The sequence below is a fragment of the Trichomycterus rosablanca genome, chromosome 13 (genome assembly GCF_030014385.1).
Source record: "Trichomycterus rosablanca isolate fTriRos1 chromosome 13, fTriRos1.hap1, whole genome shotgun sequence".
Lineage (NCBI taxonomy): Eukaryota > Metazoa > Chordata > Actinopteri > Siluriformes > Trichomycteridae > Trichomycterus > Trichomycterus rosablanca.
The window spans coordinates 20,152,302-20,178,648 of record NC_086000.1 but is presented as its reverse complement, the minus strand read 5'-3'; the positions used below and the strand labels follow the sequence as shown (position 1 = coordinate 20,178,648).

General features: G+C 39.9%; 1 protein-coding gene across 1 annotated transcript in view; it reads left to right on the top strand.

The window, feature by feature from the left end:
* Positions 1–26,347, top strand: part of kif26ab (kinesin family member 26Ab) — a 104,518-nt gene that overhangs the window by 76,491 nt on the left and 1,680 nt on the right. Inside the window, exons 5-12 of the mRNA XM_063007029.1 lie at positions 6,572–6,755; positions 9,247–9,456; positions 11,306–11,399; positions 14,369–14,631; positions 17,834–18,017; positions 19,894–20,053; positions 20,532–20,694; positions 21,324–24,603. Coding sequence (XP_062863099.1) covers positions 6,572–6,755; positions 9,247–9,456; positions 11,306–11,399; positions 14,369–14,631; positions 17,834–18,017; positions 19,894–20,053; positions 20,532–20,694; positions 21,324–24,603 — 4,538 coding nt within the window. The remainder of the gene's footprint in view (positions 1–6,571; positions 6,756–9,246; positions 9,457–11,305; positions 11,400–14,368; positions 14,632–17,833; positions 18,018–19,893; positions 20,054–20,531; positions 20,695–21,323; positions 24,604–26,347) is intronic.

Genomic DNA, 26,347 nt, shown 5'->3' with positions numbered 1-26,347 from the left:
TATCTAAAACCATTTTACTGTCTCTGTAATGCACTTTTGACAAAGCATAAACCAAGCTTTAGGGTGCTGGCTCTGCCTTTTCCTGTGTGAGGCAATAAAAGCACACACTCTGGTTCGCATATGTAGGGCAGTGTGTTAGGAGGGCACTGTGTAAAGCTGATCCAGAGTTGTAACTCAGCCTGTGCAGGGGAGTCAGCATGCTTTCATGTACTCTCTAAACAAACTCTGCTTACATTGACAGTAAAGGAAATGGCAAGCTCTCTTCTCAAGAATATGGTTCTGTTTACTGGCTACGCTTTGTCTTTTTCATTTACTAAGAACAAGGGCATTGGCGTCAACGTGCCCTGAATGTATCTCGGTTATTACGAGCAGTTTTTCTTATCTAAATTAATCACAGATTGACGATCCACCTGAGTGCACACACTGACTACTTGGAGGGCATTTGTGGCAATGAATAGCATTATTATCACACTTGGACTGGGTGATACAGCGATACAGACAGTGTGGTAATAGAAAATTGATTCTGTACATCCAAATAATATCATATCTGATAGACTAAAAAGCACAAAATAGAAGAAAGATTATTTTTTACATGAATCCAAATAAATTATAGTATATAATATAATACACTGATGTATGGTTATACAGTGGTGTAATGTGTTGCTAGCCCAACAACGCTGAGATTCAGGTTCTAATCTTGTTGGTGCTAATAGCCGGCATTCACACAGACATGGTTGGTTATGTCTGAGCAGGGATGGCTATGGCCTTGTAATGGATTGGTGCCCTTTCCCGGGTATTCTGGCTCTATGCCCACCTGTTTTCCGAATCGACCAGACCTGCTGCGACCCTGACTAGGATTAAGAGGGTAATAACCAATACAGTGATGTATGTATGTTTTCCTCAGTGTCCTTGAAGGTCTCATACTACCTTCCAAAAGCATGCAGAGGGTAGCATGCATGTCCAAGGTGTATTCCTGTCTTCACCCTGTGTTTCTAGGGGCCATCATGAACCAGTTTAGAATAAAGTGGTTACTGAAGATAGATATAAACAAATACACCACATCACCTATTTGGTGACCTCTTACTTCAGCTCTTGCCTTAATAAGTTGTGCGGTTAACATGGCAGAACTAACGTTTTCTATTTTTTTCCCTCCTTTTTAATCACCTTTTCTTTTTTTCCCCTCACTTACACCTATCCACCCCCCTCTCGCCTCCCCCCACACCACACACACACATACTACACACTAGTAGGCATGAAGCACAGACTAAGCAAATCTGTTTGAAGTCTGTGACACAATAAGAAAGAATGGGCTTCTTTACACATGAAGTATTCATGCAGCATGGGCACATGTGTTTATGTGTGTGCGCTACGGGATAGAGGCGCTCCCTCGCTTGGTGTGAACTCCTTTTCTGGCTGTGTGGAGTAAAAAGGGGCAGGGCTGGGTGTAGAAAGAGGGAGGGAAGGAGTGTGTGCATGTGTGTGAAAGAGAGAACAGCATGACTGCTAACATTTCGGGCAGCAGGATTTCATCCTCTTTTTCACCTCTTAAGGCATAGTAGTGGCAAAACACCAGAGAAAGAAGTCAAGGGGACGTAAAGGAGAAGGGAAAAGGTGCACAACAGAGCACAGGTCATGGAAGATTGACATGTAAGAAGAGGTTAAGAAATTCTAAGCTCTGTGCAGAGTCAAGCTTTCGGGAATGTATGGAACTTGCAGCATGAGACTCTTCTGACAGAAGTGGGATTCAATTTGAAGCTGGATTCTTCGAGTCATTCTCATTCTGGATTCTTTGATTTTTGGCTCATGGGAAATTCGCACTAAAGAGGAACTTTGTACCATCAGTGCATCTTTGCTGTCTCCTTTCTTGGACTTCCCCCATGCCACAGATCACCAAACCCTTCTTGGCCTTTTAACTAATCAAGGGATACTAACCAGATCTCTTAATAAATGAAAGTTTTTCAACTGCATGGCACACTCCATGGCAAAGTGTGGAGAGGAGCACATGGACTGTAAATTTGGACCGGTTCTGGCAAAACTAAGTGGTCACTTTTTTAGATGATGGATTGGAAAGAAGTGTAAGTGCTATTATTATTTCTAGCTTCGAGTTTGCATGTTTGTCTAGGGCTGAATGATTTAGCCTAAGTTCTCCACCAAGCTTTTCTGAATATGAAGTGAGTTTTAGCACTTGAGGTTGAACTGCTGTATGTGCTCAGCCCTGTCCGTATACAGTATATACACACACAGATACACAGTATTCAGGTCATCGTTACTAAATTACTGTCTATGAATAAAACATGTACACTTTTTAATATTAGAATTTAAGCTGGCAATTCTCTACTCACTGATTAACCTTTTAATTACAAGTTACTACGTTTCATTATCTCTCATACATGGAAATTATATATATATGTTCCTCCCTATTCAATTTAATCACTGTTAAATGACAGTTTACTCCTCATTACTGTCACATTGTATATAATTTCATACCGCCTATCTCTATGTGTAACCCAGGGGGGAAAAGTTTGCATCTATTTACTCCTTCACCTAATTTCCTCCCTACTGCTTTCCTTCTGAAGTGTATTCATTAGCACAGCTTAACCCACACTAGTTATACAAACTACTTATAACAATTTTCGCCTGTTCCTGGAATATAATTATACATTTCTACATGTAAAAGTGTTTTCTCAGTAACTTGTAAACGTGTCAAGGCATGCCTGCTTGTTGTTGACGTTGGATATGAGACTATTCATTGCTGCAGATATAACATGCGAAGCAATCTGTGCATGCGGAGATGTGCCTGCTAGAGTGAAGTTGAACAGGTGGACACAACGGAAAGTGTAGTGTTGTTCATGACTAGCATCCATCTGGGAGATGGGCCAGCTTTTTGGAGATAGCTTGAAAGTGACTGTAAAATGGGAAAAAGAAGTGGACAAAAGAACAGATACAGGAGGGTTAAGATACAGAAGTGCACAAGTCCCAGCCTCTTAAAAAAAGAAACCCAGCATGACCCAGTATTTATTTTTTTAACGCCATGTCGTATATTTTTACACCAGCATTCCAACATTTTTTGCATGCCCATATTCCCCATATTCTGTTCTCATTGGTTGGAACTTTAGTTTCACTTCTGTAGTATTCTGTAGAATTTGTGCCCTGTGCATATGTATATGTGTCTGATTGTAGCATTGCAGCTTTCTGTGACAGTGGTTTAACTTAATACATAACTTTTATGCCCCAGATAATGAGTATTAATTTTTTGTACATATTTTTTAATTCATAATTAGAATTTTTCACTTCATTTTCATTTCTATCACTTTTTTTTATCCTGATCAGGATTGTGTTGGGTCCAGTTTCCACAGAAACACTGGATACAATGCAGACACACCCGGATAGTACGACAATCCATCACGGCTTTGGCCATCCCTTACTGTCAGACATAGCCAATCGTGTATGTGTAGGTGCCTGGCTGGTCGATATAGCACCTGATGAGATTCAAACCCAGATACCACTGAGCCACCCGAGCTAATATTTGGCTAAAATCCTAACAAAACAGCTGTAGCCTAGCAATTAAGGTACTGGACTAGTAAGCAGAAAGTCGCTGGTTCAAACCCCACCACTGCCAGGTTGCCACTGTTGGGCCCTTGAGCAAGGTCTTTAACACTGAATTGTTTACACTGTATAATGTAAATCACTTTGGACAAAAGCTAAATGCTAAAAATGTAAAAACAACAGGAAATAAATGAATAAAACACTTCAGAAATAGTTATGTTATATAGTTTTACACATTTTACACATTTGCAGACAAGGCTAGGTGTGCTAAGGCTTTTTTACACATTCATTAGGTGTGGCATAATTTCACACGTTCTCTTACTTTTTTGCCCTCTTCCTATCCAGTATGCCTAGATATAAAAGTCCACTATTAATATTCATGTTCTTCTGTTCTTTAGTTAGTATAGCACAAAACAAGGCCAGTGGGATACTGTGTACCACACCTTATTCCTGTGAATCCGTATCGGTCACTTTTTCCCCTCTTGCCCATTTATCCCACTTTCACGGTGTTAACTCACAGTTCTGTCTACTTCCACACACCCACAATCACAATGAAAGCTCCTTTTCTCATGGGCAGATAGTGCCCCGGGGATTTACTCCTCATGTATTCCTCTAGGATGCTATAATTATTTCATCAGCCAGCACTGTGTTTCCTGATTGTGCTCTTGGGCTGTCGCTCTGGGCTGGAGAGCAAAGGAAGAATAAGGCGGGGTGGAGAGCAGAATTGAAGAAATGAATAAAGGGAGCATGCCACTCAAGGAAAAGAAGGGAACATGGTAAAGAGGGGAGGGAGGATAGGTGGACACCCAGCACACCTACCCATTTACAGCTACAGTGTCCCAAAAGATTTAGATTAGACTATTAGAAGTCTGTCAAGCAAAGAGGAGGGGTGTAGGTGTGTACATAACGGGAGGTTAATATAGTACAAATATTTTGTGATTCCTGCAGTCATTTATGTTGTTACATAAGACCTGCTAACACACCAGTCTGTAAACCAACATTCACATTCATTATGGTTAAATTAAAAAGTTGGCGTTGACTTCAGGTACTCAGTTGCCCTTATTTAAACTATAATTAATCTTATATAAATAAGATAAACAATTATACTTTTTGATATACAATTACTTTTATAAACAATTATACTTATATACACAACGATGCCAAAGGAATGTAGTGCCAAGTTTAATGAGTAGATTTTGCTATTTTACCCCTCTAATATTAGAGCTAAGATATTCAGGCTATACAAGCTCACAGAGCTAGGTTGTCTCGTCTTGGTCCATTTTCCAGACCAGGTGCAACCCTAGCACTAAAGCCATGGAAGGGATGTTGGCTGGGGTGGTGTAAAGCATGTCATCACTGGACTCTGGAGTAGTGGGTCCCCAGAGTGAATAATCACCAGGCATTCTGATTAATTCTTGCAAAGCAACACTTTATATGTCTGGTGGACGATATGTAAGAGTCTGTGGCTGCTTTTAATAGTCTTGAATTCCACTGATGGAAATTCCAAATGTTAAACCATACACTTACATTTGAGAGAATTTTCTGCTTCCAACTTGCTAGTACTAGTTTGGGGAGGCCCCTTTCTGTTTAGCACAATAATGGATCTGCCTGTGAAAGAGTTTGCTGAGTTTGGTGTTGTCACCTAAGATTGGTGCCCAGGATCACTGCCTAACCTTAATTTTTTTGTTGCCAAATGAAAGTGGAACCTTACATGAATTCCTACAAAATCTAGTGGGACACAATTCCAGAGGAGTAGAAGATAGGAGAGCAGCAAGGGGCAGACCAAGTCTATAATAACGCCAATTAGATAAGATGCTCAACAAATCATCATGTATCCACAATATGGTCATGTATCCACAATATGTACAGTAGGTGTCTTCACAAACTTCACAATCAATTCTTTAAGTGCTTATTTAAATTAGTTTTTATTTTGTTTTATAGCCCAAGAACGGGTTTAAAAGTTAAATCAAGAGTAGTGGTACTTTGCCAGTTAGGACCATGGTATTTGCCTCACCCCATAGTTATGTAGTTCTCTGGGGTGTTCTCTTCACCCTTGGTGCTGTGTTATTTTTCCCTCAGCACATCCTATTCAGCATGAGACAAATGCTACCTGTCAGCTTCTTTCCTCCACTTAGTGCATTCCACACAACACACAGCGCATTGCCCGCAAGGCTCCTCCTAATTACAGCTACCTACAGCGCCAAGCATCTCTTGCTAGGTCTAGGCTTTTCTTGTTGTGTTGTCTCTTTTTGCTATTGTCATGCTCTTTTCTGTCATACATGTTCCAGAGGCTAGAGAACTATGCTTAGAGAATTTGGTACAAAAATTGGCTGTATTGGTGTACAGTTGAAGCAAAGCCTAGTAAAATTTTTTTTAAACAAGTTAGCTGTTAGTTGTTTAGGTAATTATTCCATGTGCACACAAATGTTAATACAATGCCTGAGACTAATGCTCCTGATGTAGCTGGGTTACTAAGGAGTCAGATCCAGTAACTGGTTTATCCTAAGGCTAATGGCAGACCCTATTAGCTGCAGTTTCACATTTCTTTCCAAAAATGGAGAGCTTTTTAGGCTGTTGAGACATATTGTAGCCATTTGATTATGTGAAAGAGAGGGGGGATGGCAACCTGCCGAGAAGGAATGAGTAAGGAAAAGAGGGTAAGGTGGGTCTGTGTTTACTTTAACTTTGAAGTGGGGGCTTTTGACCTTTCACTTCTTATTTTCTAGCTTCGGATTGCAAATGTCAAGCTATACCATTAAATCAGTCAGAAAAAGAGTGGATTGATTTTTCTTTTTACCTTTCCAACTTGAACGAGAGTGAATATTTGCACACTGTTATGAAAGATTCTTTTCCAAGGTGTGAAAATAACTTTTGGATGACTGGTGCCTTTTTTCATGAATGCTCCATGAATGCTTCACAATGGGTCAGCATTTTATTTAATGAATAGCATTTCTGTATGTGGAAGAACCGTTCCCAGCAGCATGAGTGAATACTAAACTGAATTGTCATTTTTAATTTTTTACAGGGCTGCGCAGAAGCTGAACCTCTCGTCTAAGCGAAGGAAAGCCCAGCCGACTATTTTGCAGGCTCCAGAGCCTTCCATCTACCCCTCCAACTTCAGCAGCATTCTCCAACTTTTCCCTCCACCCGCTCCACCATGTCTATTCAGAGCCAGCTCGAAGGCCAAGGAGAACCCTGGCATAGGCAAGGTCAGAAAGATAAACACACACCGAGGACCTATTAGTTTGCTTACAAATGCATTTTTGACAGTGAATAAAGAGCTCTGCATTGGCCAGGGAAATAACAAGCTATACATCTTGTTTTCTGGTTGGGAACACACACATAGTCAACAGCATGAAACACATATGCACCTAGACACACACAAACAGAAACATGCATACACACAGCATGGGGTGCTTTAACAAAGCTGCAATGGTAGACTGTAGCCCTGACAGGCTTGGAGAGCGGAGGCTAATATACAGTAGTATTTGCTCCCTGTGTTTGCCTTATTTTTTCTGGTTTATTCTCTGTTGGTAGGACCATATGAATGTGCTTATTATTTATTTCTGCTTAACTTATGTAAATGAAGAAAGTTTTTTAATCACCAGTGTAATGTTTAAAAAAAGGTAATGCATAAGGTCCTGTTTGTACAATGCTGATCTGTCATTTGTGATTTCCAAAGTTTAGAGCGTTGTTGCCAAAATATGGTGCATTTACATGAATTATCAAAATGCATCTCTATTAAAAAGAGATGGTGTAATATTTTAAAATGCTTAGAATATGAATTGGACCAATGGTAGCAAGTATTCATGTAATTTCCCCATTTGTCTGTTGGAGATGTAATCAGCTGCATTGTACAGTATTTAGAGAGATTGAATATTTTTATACCAGATTAAATACCACCTGCTTTGAGATGATTGTAGCAAATGTTGCCAAATGCTCCAGCATCCCCTGAGATAAGTGTGCAGCGAAAGTGGACTAATTACAAACTAAGGCTTTTCAAATAAGCTTCCATTGTCTGCTAACAAAACTGCTTGGTAGCATGACAGTGGGAGCTTAGTTGGTAGGGTATTGGACAAAAGGTTGCTGGTTCAAGCCTCATCACTGCCAAGTTGCTATTGTTGGCCCCTGAGCAAAGGCCTTAACCCTCTTGCATTGTACAGTCACAGCTGTAAGTCGCTTTGAATAAAAACGTCTGAAAATAGATCTGATAATATTCATGCATTAGTAGTGTTCTTGCTAGTTAGATATTGCTGTATTGGATAAGTGAGTAATAAAACCTTAGATATGCTTCATCAGAACTGTAGGGACGGTTGAATAATCACTTTGTACAGAAACTACAGGTGAATTGTGGGGGTTATTACCACTACATATCACATTACTTGTATTTTATTAAATATTACTATACAATACACATATCACAGTATTTTATTCTGCTGATCATTTTGCTAAAATTATCAGCAGCATAGTATGGAGTTTGATTTTAAGGCTCAGATACCTCATAGTCACCAATGTTTGTAGAATAGAACAAAAGAGCTTAATTAGCTGTACTTTCATGCTTATACTGTACTTTCATCACCCTCACAGGGTTGTAATTAATACATAATAGGACAAATGTATAATGAATTGTTTCAAAAATGTAAAAACTGTGGGCAAAAATATAATGGCACGTGTTAAAAACGATCTGTGACAAATTAGCCAGCAATAAACGTTTGTATCAGGGCATTATCGCTATGATATCAGTAGAATTATCACTGAGCCGAGGACAATGTCATTAGTACAGTTATCAGGAGGTGTGCAGTCCTAGCAGGCTCTCCAGAGTGATCGGACCATCCTCATGTTACTTTACCCTGAATGTAAATATAGTGGAGACTGCTAGGTTAGTGTGCAGAGCTCTTGCTGGGTGGCTCTTTCTGGCCAGTCATATATAGAATCCTGTTTCTAATGTCACAGCCAGTGTAATTTTCTTCACCATGTGCACACGTCCGTCAGCAGTAATTGGCCCCTATGGAGTGGCAGGAGCAAAAAAGAGCATTGGCCATGACTGGCTCTGCAGCATTTAGGGGTAGAGCAGTGGGACTAGAACAGACTTTGTTCTGCTTGACCGAAGAGAGAGTTCTGTAAATAGACCTTAACCACAAGTCCAAAAGGGAACGGTGTTGCTTTGTGTTGCTCGGACAGAAATGCCATCAGAGTTCCAGGGAGAATATGACACACTGTAGTTGTTTTTTGCTTTGCCATGTGGTTTGCGTGCCAGCTTCTCATTGATGTGGTGGTAGCAATAATTAAAGTAGTTCCTCTGCTCCTTGGCAGTTGTTCGTCTTGGGTCTATGAGGTTGAGTATGTGGGAAGCATATAGAAGTTCCTCACAGCTGTTGTACTTAAAGGGGTAGTCAGCTATTTTCGAGGAAGCTAGCTGGTTTGAAATTCATAATCCAATCATGTACAACCCCTTTCTTCAGAGGGCTTCAGACCTGCACCCCAGAACTCTTGCACATGCCACCTTGGCTTGAATTCTTAGGTACAACAGTGCAAGAATTAAACTAATCAAATCATTTATCAACTATCAACCATGTACAAAACTAGGCAGATCTCTAAACAGTAGTTTTGATTAGACTTTGTTGAGTAGGATTTGTTAAAACTTGGTTTCTCCAGTACTTTTCTTTAATCTGTTCTCTTTTTCCCTATTTCTTTGATCAGGTAAAAGTGATGGTGCGAATCTGTCCATCCCTTGGAGTTCAGGATTCATCAGAGTCAACATCCTTTTTGAAGGTGGACCCAAGGAAGAAGCAGCTGACCCTGTATGAACCTCCCCTTTTGAACCAGCCCAGCTCAGGCCACCGACATGCGCCACTCGCTGCCCCAAAGATGTTTGCTTTTGATGCTGTCTTTACCCAAGATGCCTCACAAGTAAGACTTGACACAAGGTTCTTCTGTCATGATTTATTTGGGAAAATGCCTGGAAGGCTTAAATGCCACTTCAAATAACAAAATGCAGTTGGCTGAGGTGAAATAAAAATAACGAGTTTGATATTTTAAATGACGATTGATGACTGGTGATAACTATGATTGGATGTGTAGCAAATAAACAACTTGTCAAATATAAGCACCTGCACCTTAATGGATTTCTATTACTTTCATTTGACAAGGTTCTCATCCTTAACTATTATTAAGAATGGATCAGGTGGAGGTGTACAAGGGTTTAACAATCAAAGGGCTACCCTTGCTTCAACAACCTAAAGCGCTTGAAGTAAACATGCCATTGTGAGCACCCAAAACAAATCTGCTAATTGTTTAATTACCTAGCATTGAAAAGTTACATTAGTGGTTGCATTTTGGTGGGATTTCTCCAGGCTTTTATCCTGCTCCTGCTCACACTGGCTGTTTAATGTCATGTCCTACAGAAATGCAAGATTGCAGTATGCAAAAACGTTGCTCTGTACCATAAGTGTTACACAAAATGTTTGACCCACTACACTGTAGTCAGCACATATAGGCAGCTTATAGAAAACTCTGCTGTTTTATTTATCCACACCAACAACACACTAACTCATCTTCAGGTGTTCTGCTAAAAAGTCAAGATTTGTATTTTTTGCTAAATAAACCATGTTTAAAACTTATTAAACTTTTGTATGAAGGCCCAGCTAAGGTTAAAGCCATTTTTCCATATCCAACTGTGAGGCTGCTGTCTCGTTTTACCGCTCCCTAGTTTGTATTCTTGTATCTTGGGCTAAGCCTCAAGGGCAGAAGGACATCTGCAGAGCACACACACATACATTCTGGACAAGGCCGGGGGCTTAATGCAAAAATGGCCATCTTACTTCGGCATCATTCCTCACAGTATGGAAACAACAGCTGTTTCCTTTAAGCCTTAAAAATGATTTAAATTCCGACCACATATATCCACCAGCTCATTCCTAGTTTGTCACCAGAGCCGCCAGGCACCAAATTAAGACCGCAACGGCTTCCAAACAACCACCAGCCACACAAATAGTGACAAGGAGACTCCAGAGACACATACAGTCTTTGAGAATAATTAAGTGAGAACAGTTTCGTTGATGCCTTATGCCAAATGACGCTGGCATGTTATTGCCCACGCTGAAAGACATTAGTGCTTAACCTGTTTAATAATGGCTCTGATTCACAATTAATTTGTTTCATCAATGCATTCTCTTAATGTAGTAATTAAAATATTGTTAATTAAAATTCTCAATGTTTTTACAAGTAGGAAAAAACAAATATGGGTGTAAATCTTCTAAATTATTGTACATTAGTGTCACAAGAGACACTTTATTTTAGTCAATGGCTTACAAATGTGTTCTGCGCTTCCATCTACAGTTGGGGAGCCTGTTTGCCCTTGCGGTCATAAGTGTGTGTGTGTGTTGTTTTTTTGTGCGTGTAAGTGTGCTTTGATGTATGAAAGGAGATTGCTGCAGTAGCAAACTGTCCCCATGGACCAGAGCTAGTGGAACAGATTGTAATGATAGCGCTCTAGACTGCAGGAGTGTAAACCTCCCCATGTGTGAGGAATTCATGATGAGCTGCTTCTTGGCTGATTTAATGCCACGCTGTATTTCTTTTGTTAATGATGAATTAAAAGGATTTTAGTATTCACAGTGTTTCCGAGTGACAAAAAAGAAGGGCTTCGTTCTAGTGTACAGTTCACTGGTTTCTACTCAATACAAATTGAAGAACAAAATGAGAAGGGGATGACGATTTATTACAATGTGTACTAAAAGTGTGTTCTGGATGTCTGCAGGCTGAAGTATGCTCAGGAACTGTAGCTGAAATTATCCAGTCAGTGGTGAACGGAGCGGACGGATGTATCTTCAGCTTTGGCCATGTTAAGCTTGGTAAGCTTTTTTGGTTCAATATTCCACATTAGCTCATCATTACATGTCAGTGATTACTTAGAGGTGTAATAACCATGTGTCTTACAGTCCAGTCATTTAGTTAATAGTATGCATGCCACCTAAAGAGAATGCTCCCCCCATTTCTTTAAAGGCCTGAATGATGCATTTACATTAATTGAGCATGTGTGTGTTAGGCTTATTATGAAGGGCCAGAGGCAAAAGTATAATTAAAAGCTTTAAAATTGACCTCCACAGAAGACTGGATTTGAGGGTCTTATAGGATATTTCCAATGCCATTCATTCTTGCTACATTGCAGTATTTTTTTATTGCACTTACCAACGTATGAGCTTAGCACTCAACCATTACATAGGCTTCTTTTTTACAGCTGTGTTTGATAGGATGACCTCTATGGCGTACCATGTTATTTATGACGCTCCAGCCCTGATTTAATTAGTAAGGCCTTGCAAAAGTCAAAATTGAAAAGCGAGATAGCACTAGGAAAGTGAATACTAACAGTCTCCTACTCTAGATTTATCAGAGTTACACCCATAAAAACAAAGCTCACACCAATGTGGTTCTTTCCTTTTGGGTTAATTGTTTGTATTTTTTAACTATCTCATTATTTTGAGTTGAATTGAAAAGCTTCTAGTTCTCTTGACAAATGTCCATGTGCACTATTATTCAACCCCCATCCTCAGTACACGGTGGAAGATTATTTCACCTTGATAACCTCTAATAAGTGGTTTTAATTAGTGGGAACAAGCTTCTGTCACATCTCTTGTGAAATCTTCAGCTATTTTTCTTGTGCAAAAGCTTATCATATTGAGGTTTGATGGTTTTCATGATGTAACTGCTTTCTTCAAATCCTAGCAAATAATGTCTATGATTGAAATATAGAGACTAAAGAAGGAGGCCTCTTTATGATATTCCAGGACTGATTTTATAACCAAGCCTTGGTTGACTTGGAAGTGTACTTGGGATTATTGTCTTGATGGAAAGCCAAATTTTTACCAAGGTTTTATTTTACCACTGAAGGCATAATTTTCCTTCTCAAATGCATTGGTATTTTTGTGAAATGCTACCATTGCCAGTTCTTGAAACAGAAACACATCTCACCTCCATGTTTAACCAGAGGGATAGTATTCTTCTGGTCATAAGTTTTGCCCTTCTTGCACCAGATTAATCGCTGATCCAGACAACCAAACAGTTCCAGTCTCAGAACTCAGTGAGCTTATCCAAATTCCTTCTGCCGTATTCCAGTAGACTCTCAGTGCTTCTTGGTCTACAGTGGCATGCCTCGTCAAGTCCAGCCACAATGTCGTTGGTTTTTAAATGATCTTTTTATGGTTGCTGACACATTTGTCCAAGCCTTCATGAAGTCATCCTTTTGTAGTAACACATGTTTTCCTTTGCTGTCCCAAGGCCTTGGGATGAAAACTTGGACTTTCTCCCATGGCCATGCAGGTTTACAGCCATGACATAAATTTGGAATTCCCAGACAATATTCCCAGTGGTGTCTATAGAAATCATAAAGATCTTGGAAATCATATTTTACCTGTTGCCCTTTTGGTGCAATTAAAAGCTCGTTAAAGTCGAAGTTAATGGTTATAGAGTTACCATTTGTTTGATCATGTTGGAACCCAACTTTAGGTCATACAGACTAGCAGTAGGTTATATGATCAGCAATATTATGTAGGGGTTGAATAATTGTGACATGGCAATATTAACATAATATCCCACTACTCTAATGTATTATAAAATTCTTTGTTTATTTGCTGCATTATTTAACTGATAAAGACTTTATTTTTGGGGGGTATTTTACTGGCACACATACACAGTAATTGTCTTTGTTTTACGTTTTAGTAATCCTATTGATTAAAAAATGCACACATGTTTTTGAGAGAAGCAGAACTGGAGGAAGATGATCAAATATGCAAGACTAATGAAAGAAACATCAATAACCTTTGATGACATAACGCTCATAGCACAAAATCAGCATGACCTGAAGGCCCCTATAGGTAATTTAAAGAGCAGAGTGAAAATATTGGGATTCAGCTCAATATGAAGAAGACAAGTCATGACAACAGTTGAAGGTAAAAGAGGAAGAGGGCGGCCAGCAACAGGATTATTGGATACAATGAATGAGCTATTAAGAAGGCAGAAAAACTAAACAGAAGACAGGATGTTTTTGAGATCTATCTGTATAACAATAACCATCTAGAGCAGATGGAATGCCTTTATTTGTTTACACATATACAAGTGTACAGTACAATTAAAGGGTCAGCCATCGTAAGGCACCCCTGAAGCCGAGAGGGTTAAGGGCATATCTCAAGGGCCCAACAGTGGCCATGTGGCAGAGTCAGGATTTGAACCAACAGCCTAAATAGTCATCAAGAGTGAGAATTTAATTGACAGCTCTAGTAGCAGCCGTAATATGACAAAATATTTATGCTTTGCTTTCTCTTACATTGACAGTGCTGCCCACTGTGGTAGCATAGTGCTTAAGGTACTGGACTTAAGATACTGGACTAGCAAGTCCCCAGCCCCAAGTTGCAGATGTCGGGCCACTAACTCTCAATTGCTTGCATTGTATGTCACAATTTAAAGTTGCTTTGGATAAAAGTTTCTGCTAAATGTAAATATAAACTCGCACTGATAATCTAAAGCAAATTCATACCTGTACCATAATAAAATTAACATTATTTACATATTTTTGCACATTATTTGTATAGTTAATATCCAATTATATAAATTGCAGCTTGCTTACATAGTACATTCTGTTACACAGTGTACAGAAATTTGTCTTCTTCATTTGGGATCTTATTAATCAATACCTTTCTGTTTTATTATGTATAATACTGAAAATGCTTATCACCACATCACTAGGACAGAAATTCCAGAGCTTCACACATTAGAGTACACACATCACATTGCCAGAATGAACAGCTTGCTTTCTCCCTCCCACCAGGCAAGACATACACCATGATTGGCAAAGATAGCTCTTCCCAGAGCCTTGGCATCGCTCCATGTGCCATCTCCTGGCTTTTTAAGCTCATCAGCGAGCGCAAGGAGAAGACTGGCACACGCTTCTCTGTGAGAGTTTCGGCTGTGGAGATCTACGGCAAAGACGAAAGCCTGCAGGACCTGCTCTCAGATGTCTCCACAGGCAGCCTGCAGGATGGTCAGTCGCCAGGGGTCTACCTGCGCGAGGACCCTATCTGTGGCACACAGGTTAGTGGAAGCTGAAGTGTTTTTTTTTTTTTTTTATTGTTTTTCAGATTTGTAAATGTATAACTGTTTTAAAAAAAAAAAAAAAAAAGACATATATACATATGGTCAGTTGCAATAAAGCCTGACAGCAACAGGCAAATATTTTCTGTACTTTACATTTTTCAGCATCTACTGTTGCTGTTTATCTAACCCTTCCCCCACTACCACTCCCTGCTTATTAGAAGAGGGAAAATGCTGGTGGGGTAGTTGGCATTTGGGGGGTTGGGTAGGGGGGAGTTGAAAGCAATGCCAGGTGTTTGCATCAGATGTTGCTTTTTGGGGTCCACATGAGGCCAACACTTCAAAGAATGTCTGTAGGCTTGTGAAGTTTAAATACAGAGTCGGGTCTCATTCAGCATTCCTCTGAGTGTTCTCCATTTCTCACTGCAGAATTACAGTAAATACACTGAGGCAAAGAGACACTGCTGCCTTACATGAGCCAAAGTGGCTGCATCTTAAACTTGCTGTCTGTGAGCTATCACTTTTATTGTAGCTTGTGGTTTGGGACACAGAAGACTTTAATGTGGTATGCTGTTAAGTGCCTTATTCATTTATTGTTTACTTTTAGTCTCCTATTGGCTATTTACCACACGGCTTATAATTAGTCATTGACAACTTTAGTTGACTGGAATATTGGGCTTAAAATCACATACTGTGGTGTGAACTAGGCAGGTTTCTAGCCTGCTGCTTTTTTATCTCCTAAAAGAATGGATTTACCAGGGTTTGACCTTGCATCCCATCCGAGTGTCCTCCCCCCAACACAGGACCTTCTTTCCTGGGGCAAAATTTCATCCTTTTTTTTTTACACCTTTTTATTTGTCTTTCAGTTCACTGGTTTAAGCATATTTCTTATTTTGATTACCCCAGAGACCAAATCTAATGGTCTCAGTGTTGGTAAAAAGCTCTATTATCCTTTTTGCTTTTTAAATTCAATTTATTTAACAACCGCTTCATCTATGTTCTTCCTTTTTAGTCACCTAAATGGAAAAAAAATAAATAAAACGATTTTAGTAAGGTGTTAACCCCTTGAATATTTTGTACACTATTGTGTTGTGAATTTGTTTTTGAATGGATTTATTTATTATTTCCATGATGGATTGCTTTAGTTTGATCCAGACAGTTTCTTAGACTTCACGGTTCAGTTTCTGTCCTCTGACAAAACAGTGTAATTGGGGGCCCTTATAGACAAGGTGTCCAGTCACTTCAAATTGCAACAGGTGGATTCCAGTTGAGTTCTATAAATACCTTAAGGATAATCAAAGCAGTTTTCACTTTATCCTTTCAGTTTTCACTTTATCCTAATTGGTGACAAAGTGTTTATTGTATTGTGATTTTTTTTTACCAATGAAGACTGTAAAATGTCAAGGGGTGTGAAGTGAATCCTTTCTAAATACACTGGATTTACAAAAAGATTATGATTTGATGGTAGCATATTATTGGCATCACTATCAAACCATTATACACCGATCAGCCATAACATTAAAACCACCTCCTTGTTTTTACACTCACTGTCCATTTTATCAGCTCCACTTACCATATAGAAGCACTTTGAAGTTCTACAATTACTGACTGTGGTCCATCTGTTTCTCTACATACCTTTTTAGACTGCTTTCACCCTGTTCTTCAATGGTCAGGACCACTACAGAGTAGGTATTATTTAGGTGGTGGATGATTCTCAGCACTGCAGTGACAATGACATGGTGGTGGTGTGTTAATGTGTGTTGTCTGTTGTGCTGGTGGACCAACTAGGTAGGAGTGTCTTATAGGGCTGGGTATCGCCACTAATTTCCTGGATCGATTCGATTCCGATTCACAAGGTCCCGATTCGATTTTCGATTCAACTTTGATTCAATTTCGATTCAACACATTTAGGCATATTTGAGTTACATTAACAGGTTTTGTTTAAATATGTACAGATGTTCAGAGAACGAATGTGATAATTGTACAAAGAACACTCATTATTAAAAATATTTGTGTATTTTGTTTACATAAATAATTAATCCAAAACAGAAAACAGTAACATTCATTTTTTATTATTATTTTATATGTCTGACACGCTACAACATTGTAAATGTAATGTAAACATACACCTGGCTGTTGAACAGCTTATGCCAAGTTTACACTACACGACACTCTGATTAACACCTGGTCGCTGTAATGTTCACACTACACGACTGATCGGCGATGGGGGGGTTTTACACTACATCATCTATCACCAGGGGGAATCACAGGCGAGCTTCTCTGGTCTCCAAAACTACGTTTTGTCATGAAAACACACGTGAGAAGTGATGAAAGGTTTAATGATACCACGTCCAAACATGCACATCAACAAGTAGCGAGAGATGAAAGTTTGTGCGCTGATGAAATAAATGAATCTGAGTGGATTTGGCAACATGAGCAGCATGGCTTGTTCTATAGTGAGTTGGAGGTTAATAAATATTTTGTTTTGTAGAGAACGATCAGGTCAGAAATACTGTAAAACTCGCGTGTGCTGATGTATTCTGATAGAAACTATATTGCGCTCCACCACCTGTTTACAACCTCTCCCCTGTGTTATCCACTCATAACAGCACAACACACACTAACACACCACCACCATGTCAGTGTCACTGCAGTGCTGAGAATGATCCACCACCCAAATAATACCTACTCTGGGGTGGTCCTGTGACAGTCCTGACCATTGAAGAACAGCATGAAAGGGGGCTAACAAAGCATGCAGAGAAACAGATGGACTACAGTCAGTAATTGTAGAACTACAAAGTGCTTCTAAATGGTAAGTGGAGCTGATTAAAGTGACAAGGAAACAAGAAGGTGGTTTTAATGTTATGGCTGATCGGTGTATGCATTTTTAAGCCTTCAAGTTGGAAGCATGTGCTTTTAAGAGAGACCATCTTCCTGTGAAAATTAAATGTTACACTGAATGAATCAGTAAAAAAACTGCATGGATGTTCTGTGACCCAAGAGGTGCAAGTGGACCAAAACCATGTCAGTGAAATGACCCCCCAACAGTATCTGCATTTATGTTTCTCTACCCATTTATTCAGATGGATCCTTTAATTCTGTTACCCATTAGTCTATCCATCCATAAACCCATCAGTCTATCTGTCCATGTAACTTCTGACAAGCTTTTAACTCTCTTGTTTATCTATTTTTTGCTTATCAGCTCCAAAATCACAGTGAGTTGCGAGCACCCACAGCGGAGAAGGCTGCCCTCTTACTTGACGCAGCCCTTGCGGCTCGCAGCACCAACCATTCTGATGCAGACGAGGAGGATCGGCGTAACTCGCATATGCTTTTCACCCTACACATTTATCAGTATCGCATGGAGAAGAGCGGCAAGGGTGGAAGTAAGTGTCCGTGAATGTGTGTGTGTGTGTGTGTGTATGTATGTGGATAATTGACATTCCAGCGGTGATGATATCCCGGTGTGCATTTAATCAATGGGCTGCACTCCCATTTAGTTTTCTTTCTTACTCTTCATACTCACAGAGGAGGGAAACTGCATCTCAAACTCATCAATCTAATAGCTAAGTTATTACAGACTTAATCAGAGCTACTATCCCATCGCGCTCTCATTTTTCCTCTCATTTTGTCATGCACAAGGTAAATCAGTCAGGCCCGTTTTGACCACTTCATTAAATCGTAATGGGAATTTTTACAGACAGTAATAATTCATGAGCAGCTAATGACCATAATCATAACTTAGAAGTACATGTCAGTGCAACGCTGCATTTCTCATTAGCAAAGGTAAATGCTGAGTATCAGATAAAAGAAATAACTGCATTTGTAACGAGCACTCACAGTGCAAATGATAAACAGCAAACCCAGTACAAATATGCATTAGAATATTAAAGAAAATGTCTTTTTTTTTAAATGGTTACCCTTCAGCATGAAATAATGTCCATGTAGCAGTCTTAATGTCAAGCACTCTTAATGTGAGGATTTTTGAACGACCTCAGTGAACCCCTAAGCACAACTTTTTATGATCGCAGAATGAGAGTTATGATGGCATAACAAAATGTAATGACTTTTATTCAAACGCTGTTGTAAATTAAGCTGCGCTGCACTAAAATGTTCTCACTTACTCACGCTAAAATGGCATCTTTTGTGACACAATTCAAACAGCCATTTCTTTGGCTGTATGACATTGTCAGTAAGTGGACTGGTAACTAGTATCTAGTTCTAGATACAGTAGTTTGAGATGTTTTTTTTTACTATGAGTAGTTGTTACTATGTACAGCTGTTAAATAGGACAATTTGACCAAAAACTGAATCACATCAGAATTGCAGATTACTCATGTGTTTGTGCATACCTAGGTGTATGTCCCTCCCAAAACTTACACACTCATCTTTAATTATAATGTTAGTGGTGTGTTTCATTATCTCTGCCATCTCTTTGAATTATACTTTGTTATTTTTGGTTGGTATATTTAGTTTTACAGCTAGTTGGCATATTTAATTGCTATTATCTACTTAGTTAGCCTAAACCATTGTCTAAGTTCATTAAGTTTAATTGATACACTTGATACACACATTTAATCACACTAACATGCAATTCAGAGTAGACAGTGAATGTTTAGGAGGGTAAGAGGACTTTAAAATATCAATGAATCCCACCCAGACTTGTCTGTCTGTCTGTCTGTCCGTCTGTCTGTCTATGCCGTGGTTACTCTTGTGAGTTACATTCACGGCAGGAAAAGTTTATGTGGGTGCTTTGTATCCGTTAGGTAGTCTCTGATATAATATGTGTATTCCTAATTTAGTGATTGCAGTGAAGTTCAAAAGCTTTTCTACTTTTTCAAGGTTAAAAATGTCTTTCATTGTTCCAGCTATGGATAATTTTTATATTTCCCTGAGGTATTTAGGCACTCAGTTAGTACGTGTTTATTCATGATGGGTCATTGGCAGGATTCGCATTGCGGGGCATTCTCCCCCTTTATCATGTAGGGATGTGTAAGTCTGGTGTGTCCAATGCGACATCTAGAGTAGATAACTTGATCTTTACGTTTTCCTGCCACCCAGACTAAAAAGAAGTTCAGTAGAAGACAAATGTCATGTAGTAGTAATTAGAAGTCACATATGTAACTCACAACTTTACAGTAATTACAGGGTTCAGTCTGTGTTAAAAGTAACAACCCGTTTTAATCACCTGAATGTTTGGCTAACAGTAGATCTCTATTTGTAAATGTTTCTTTTTTGTTTTCTTATTGTCTCTCTTCATAGTGTCTGGTGGTAGAAGTAGACTACATCTTATCGATCTGGGCAGCTGTGAGAAGGTGCTTAGTAAGAGCAGAGATGGAGGAGGTGGACTGTGTCTCTCTCTTACTGCCCTAGGCAACGTCATCCTGGCCTTAGCAAATGGAGCCAAACACATACCATACAGGTAAAAATGAACTTTTATTATCGGCAGGTTTTTTTTCAGAAACAAATTTTATGAAATGTCATTCAATGTAGTGTTCTTTTGAGATATAATTTTGAAGTCAAGCACACATTTGCATTCCAGTTTACCAACATTTTTTGCAAAAGATGTGTAAGGTTTATTGTAATTCAGTTTTCCAACAGAATACAACAGAAAGAGTGAATACATAATAAAAGCTGTCAGCAACAAGATTAAGCATGTTGCGTGTTGTTGACAGATTTATTGTTTGGTTTGTATGCTGCTGATGTAATTTGCTGAACTGTGTGCACTGTATAAAGTTAATTCTGCACCTTTGTGATAACTTGCAAAATTTGCTTACACTTTGACAGTTGAAGGGTTAGAAATGAAGTGTTTTATTGAATATGAACATAGACATTATTATAATCTACAGGCATTCGGATGTGTCGTTAATATTCTGATTTTTCACATTTTTATTGTTCAGGGACAGCAAACTTACAATGCTGCTGCGTGATTCACTCGGGAACATCAACTGCAGAACAACAATGATAGCCCACGTGTCAGACTCACCTGCTTATTATGCTGATTCACTCACCACTATTCAGCTGGCGTCTAGAATACACCGCATGAGAAAGAAGAAGTCCAAGGTCAGTAAAACTTGTTTACGTTTTTTTGCTTTGTACTGCAGATTCAATCATTGCCGCTGGTTACCAAATGTAAATGTACCATGTAAACAGAATTTAACTACACTCAATACAAAAATAATGAATGGAATGGAACGTTGATTACTTTCCAAGGTCAAGAATCACCCAGCATGAGAGCCATGAATTCGAAACTTTGTGAACTGTCCATAGCCAAGCAAACTTTATCACAGGGCCACAAAAAGATGGCTGATGCCATCTGAAACTTCAGTCTTGCATTTAAATGTAAATCTTGGATCTAGTGTAACATTTTATCATCTGTACAAATTTCCTATGGCATACAGTGACTGTGGGTTTTCTTGTTGACAAAAGACTATTGTTCCATGTAATGGGTGCAGGCAAAAAAGCCATATCTTTGTGGATACAAAAGGTCACTGTCAATGATACTCACTAAATAGAAATAAAAAGGCAGTGTCACAAAGTTAAATTACGTTATATAACCGTCTAGACTTAATAGTCTTACGTTTCGGATAATGTTCAGCATAATTTTAGAATATAAAATAAAGAATAACTAAAGCATTGTACTTTTATACACATACACAAACGATAGTTAATATGAGTTTTCTTTTGTGTAGTATGCGTCCAGTTCCTCTGGAGGTGAAAGTTCCTGTGACGAAGGAAGAATTCGCCGACCCCCACATTTAAGACCATTCCATCCACGGACTGTGGCCCTGGATCCAGATCTGCCCTCACTGCTTAGTGAGCCTGACTACTCCTCAAGCAGTGAGCAGTCATGTGACACTGTGATTTACGTTGGCCCTGGTGGCGCTACAATTTCTGACAGAGAGCTCAGTGATAACGAGGGTCCTCCAGCCTTTGTTCCTATTATCCCATCCCTCAACAGAAAGCTGCGCAGTAAGGAGGGACCAGCCGATCGTGATCATTTTAAATGCAACACATTTGCTGAGCTTCAGGAGCGACTCGAATGTATCGATGGTAGTGAGGAACCAAATGTTTTTGTTGGGGAAGCTAAAGGAAGTCAAGGAAGCCCTAAGATGGACGTGAAGCACCAAGAAGATTCGGTTTCTTCTTTAATGTCTTCAAAACCTTCCTCCCAACAAGACACTGTAATACCCAAACATCCACTTTCTACTCATAGTAAACTGCCTAGCAGCCCCAAACACAAGTCCAATGAACATTCCAAATGGCAAGGTGTCACCATGTCAGATAAAGACAAGCTTGAGACTGCGTGTTGCTCAAGATTAGATGGTGATAAAGACAATTCAGCTCTGTGCTCCCCAGTAAAGCAAGGACAACCAACACCATCTCAAAACATAGAGCCAGTGGTGAGAGAAAAAGTATTTTACAACAAAAAACTACCCAATCCTGCCCCTCCACCACCACAACAAGGGAATATTGTAAGACCTAATGGTGAGGCGGAAGACAAGTCTGCCACTAGAGTACCACCTATTGGAATGAGCCATCAAGTAAAAAATCTGAGTGGCCCATTTGGTAACTCTCCTGTCTTAAGCAGAGTCCATCATGTAAACCCACATGCTCCTATAGAGGTGTGCCAACTGAGGTCTACACTTAGGGAAAGGGATATCTTAAGGACTACAGTAACCCTTCAGCAGCCAGTGGAGCTGAATGGGGAGGATGAACTAGTGTTCACCCTTGTAGAAGAACTATCTATTGGAAACATCGTGAACAATGGAAGACCCTCCAGTATCATAAGTTTTAACAGTGACTGCTCAGTACAGGCCATTGCTTCAGGATCTAGACCAGTAAGCATCATTAGCAGTATTAACGATGAATTTGATGCATATACATCCAACATTGGTGCCTCTGGTGTAACCATTGAAATGGTTGCACCCTTTCAGGAGGAAACTTTGGTCTCTTTGGACAGTCGTGGTTCCTCTATCAGTTCTTGGCTTAGTGAAGTGAGTGTCTGCACCTCAGAGAGTGAGGGGGCCCACAATGCAGATGTTTTTCTACCAGATAGCGCAAACATTGACCCGGGAAGTACATTTTACCTTAATCCTCTTGGCCTGTGCACGAACAGTCCTCAAAGGGAGCCCAGTAACTCTCTAAATGATAGTGGCTTTAGTTTCTCTGAATTGGATAGTGACAGTGCCACTTCAAGTAAACTATCCCTTAGTAAATGCTCATCCTCCTTAGAGTCCACAAAAGCGTCCAGCAGGAATCCGTCAAAAATAGCAAAACCAAATAACAGTTTATCCCCAACACAGACATTACAAGAACGACATGTTGTAAATTGTAGTCTTCCCAGAAAAATAAAACCTACCTCATCCACAGCACAGGGCAGTAGCTTTAGTGAGAGCAGTAAGAGTAGCAATTGGAGACGTGAACCACCAAGGCTAGAAGGCATGTCAGATGACCCATGGTATCGAAAAGAGAATGCAGCAGAGTCACCCACACTGTCAAATTCAGGTCTTGCTTCCAAACTAATAAAAAATAAAACAAGTGGCATACCACCCAGAAAAGCGGGCATGCATTACAACAGTATACCTCATATACCGCAAACACCGGGAAATAGCACATCCCAAAGGGTGGTAGATGGATGTGAAAAATCCAGCAACTGCAAAAAGATAGAAACACCTAGCAAAATGCCTCAGCTCAGAAGAGGGGCAACAACACTTGGGATTGTTCCAGTCATTCATACTTCAATTGATGTCAAAGTCGGCATGGACACTGGGTCATCAGCTGGTAGTTTGAAATACTCATCTTTGGAAAAAAATGGGAAGGGAAGTCGTCAGGATGGAAGCATACTCTCAAGTGGTGTTCCCTCACCTCCAATGCGCAAGTCCAGTCTGGATCAGAAGAACAGAGTCTTGCTAGCCCCAAGTGCCTTAAAATCTGCATGTGAAACAGGAAAGTTTTTGGCACCAAGGCCTACAAAATCAGAGTCAGATGAACATGAATTCCATTCCAGAGGAGACACCCACAGTTTAAAAGCATCTAATCTGAAGGCGGACCACAGTTTACTGAAAGCAACTTCCAGCCTCAAGGCCAGGGGAGCAAGAGGAGAAAATGGACAACGATATGGAAGCCAGGCATCCCTGGAAAGATCTGACAGTTTGACATCTTTAGGATCGAAACCTGTTTTAAGTCGAGAAAACAGTGGGGCCAGTCTCAGCGGAAGGTCAACCAAGTCTAAGTTTGGATCACCTGTTGGCACCTCTTCTCAAAACGCTACCTCTCCGCTTTCCTGTGTTAATCAGTTCAACATGGGAAAAACTGGGCATCTCAAAAGCAGCCTTAATTCAAGACCAGTGCCTGTAAATGGGAACAAAGCTCGCACACTATCTACCAGCAATTCCAAAGCCCTTAGTTCCTCCACTAAGTCTCTTGCAACATCTACAACAAGAAACGCCAGTCTTCCACCTTCAGGAAAAAGTGCATTACCTCGTGCAGCAGTGGGATGCAATAGTAAACCTACAAGGGGAACTATTATGGGTACTAAGCAAGCTATGCGTGCAACAAACAGCCGTGTTGGGGAACTGGTATCTGGTAGTCCCCCAGGTAAACACATAAGGGGTTCAGGTGACTCTGACAGTGGAAACGACAGTGGGGCGAATATCAATGATGATAAGCCTACGCCTATTCCCATCCTGCCTTCTCCTTATAGCAAGATCACTGCCCCGAGAAGGCCCCAAAGGTACAGCAGTGGACATGGAAGTGACAACAGCAGTGTTTTAAGTGGAGAGTTACCCCCTGCCATGGGGCGAACTGCTCTATTCTACCACAGTGGAGGGAGTAGTGGGTATGAGAGCATGATCAGGGACAGCGAGGCCACTGGAAGTGCCTCTTCAGCTCATGACTCTATGAGCGAAAGTGGGATGTCTAACTCTTTACGGATAAGAAGCGCAAAACCTCCCAAGAAAAGATCAAATGGTAAGTAGCATTGCTTCACAAGAATTTGCTTGCATGTATGTGTTTTCTACTAAACAAATGCATGGTCACAGTATTTCCTCTGTTATACATTGTGCACTGTACACTTAATTTTATAGAACTTTATATTAATTTATATATGAATATGTAAACTTTTCTTTGCTCTTGTTCATATAAATAAGAAACCATGTCCGTTTCTGCCTCTAGAAGCATGAAAAAACCAAATATTTACATTTTCAGCATTTAGCAGGCGCTTTTATCCAAAGTGACTTACACAGTGAGCGGAACACAATGAGCAATTGAGGGTTAAGGGCCTTGCTCAGGGACCCAACAGTGGCAACTTGGTGGTGGCGGGGCTTGAACCGGCAACCTTCTGTTTACTAGTCCAGTACCTTAACCACTGAGCTATCACTGGCAAATAGGTGCCTTAGGATTAAATGTTCATGCAGAGAAAAGTTAAAAGCACATTATTACGACATTATGTACCTTCTAACTTGGGACAAATTACTGTAATACTGTTATTTGCGCAGTATAGCTGTAACTGGTTGGATGCCAAATGGAGATTTGGAAGTCCACCCTCGTTAAGTCATGCCCTGCTGTGTGGCCTAATTTGGTCGGCAGAGGGGCACCGAATAACAGTGTTATAATGAGCCATCAAGTAAAGAAGCAGGGTGGTCCATGTGGTAACTCTGCTGTCTTGAGCAGGGTCCATCATGTAAACCAACACTCTCCTATAGAGGTGTGCCAACAGAGGGGGAATACCAGTGTGACTTGCCATTCTATCATTGACATTCATCTGTGACTTGTTTGCGCTGATGCGCTCCAGGTGGCACCTTTTTTATTTAGATTGTCGCTTCTCCTGCCCTTTTTGTCAGTGCATTGGATGGCAGACCCATTTTCTCCTGAAGCTGTGACGTCAGAATGCTCAGTTCATTCTGGTTTTCGCTGATGCAGAATGTCAGCATTCTGGTGTTTTTTGGCAAATTGCCCCAGTGTTTAGGGCCTCACAAGAGGAATGCACTGGAAGAGCGAAGTGCCCCAGTTGTGCCACAACATTCTCGTTCTTTGGGGTGAGACATGCAATGATGGGTCATGGCTCACCACATTGTGTCAAACTTCTCAGTGCAAGACTATTTTACCATCTACTGTTCATAATATTGTAAAAACATTCAGGAAATCTGGAGAGATCTCAGTCCATGTAGGGCAAAGCTGGAAACCACTGTTGAATGTGACCTTTGAGCTCTCAGATGGTATTGGGTGACAAACTTATGCTAATGTGATAAATATAGCCACATGGACTTGAGAGAACTTTAGAAAATGCATTGTCACTTAACACAGTCTGCTGCTGCATTAAGAAATGCAACCATAACTATGTTATGCAAAGAGAACACACCTCTGTTCCTCTGTTTTGGAGTATGTTGCAGGAATCAAATTCTAAATGTTGATGTTGATCAGTTAAAAAAAGGAATCTGTTCATTTTACTCCCATCAGCTAAATAAAGATTCCAGAGAATTACCAAATCACAGATATTTGTATTGCGTTTTACAATATGTTCCAATTTTTCTGTAACCGGGGTTTTTAATTTTGTCCATTTTTGGTTAACAGTATTTACAAACTTAATTGTTTTGTAATAATCATTATCTGATCAACATTCTCATTCTTCTGACCTTTTTTCTTGCCATTTACAATTTAATGCTTTACATTATCTACTTTATCTGATATGTCTTGCATGCAGTGTTTAACATCT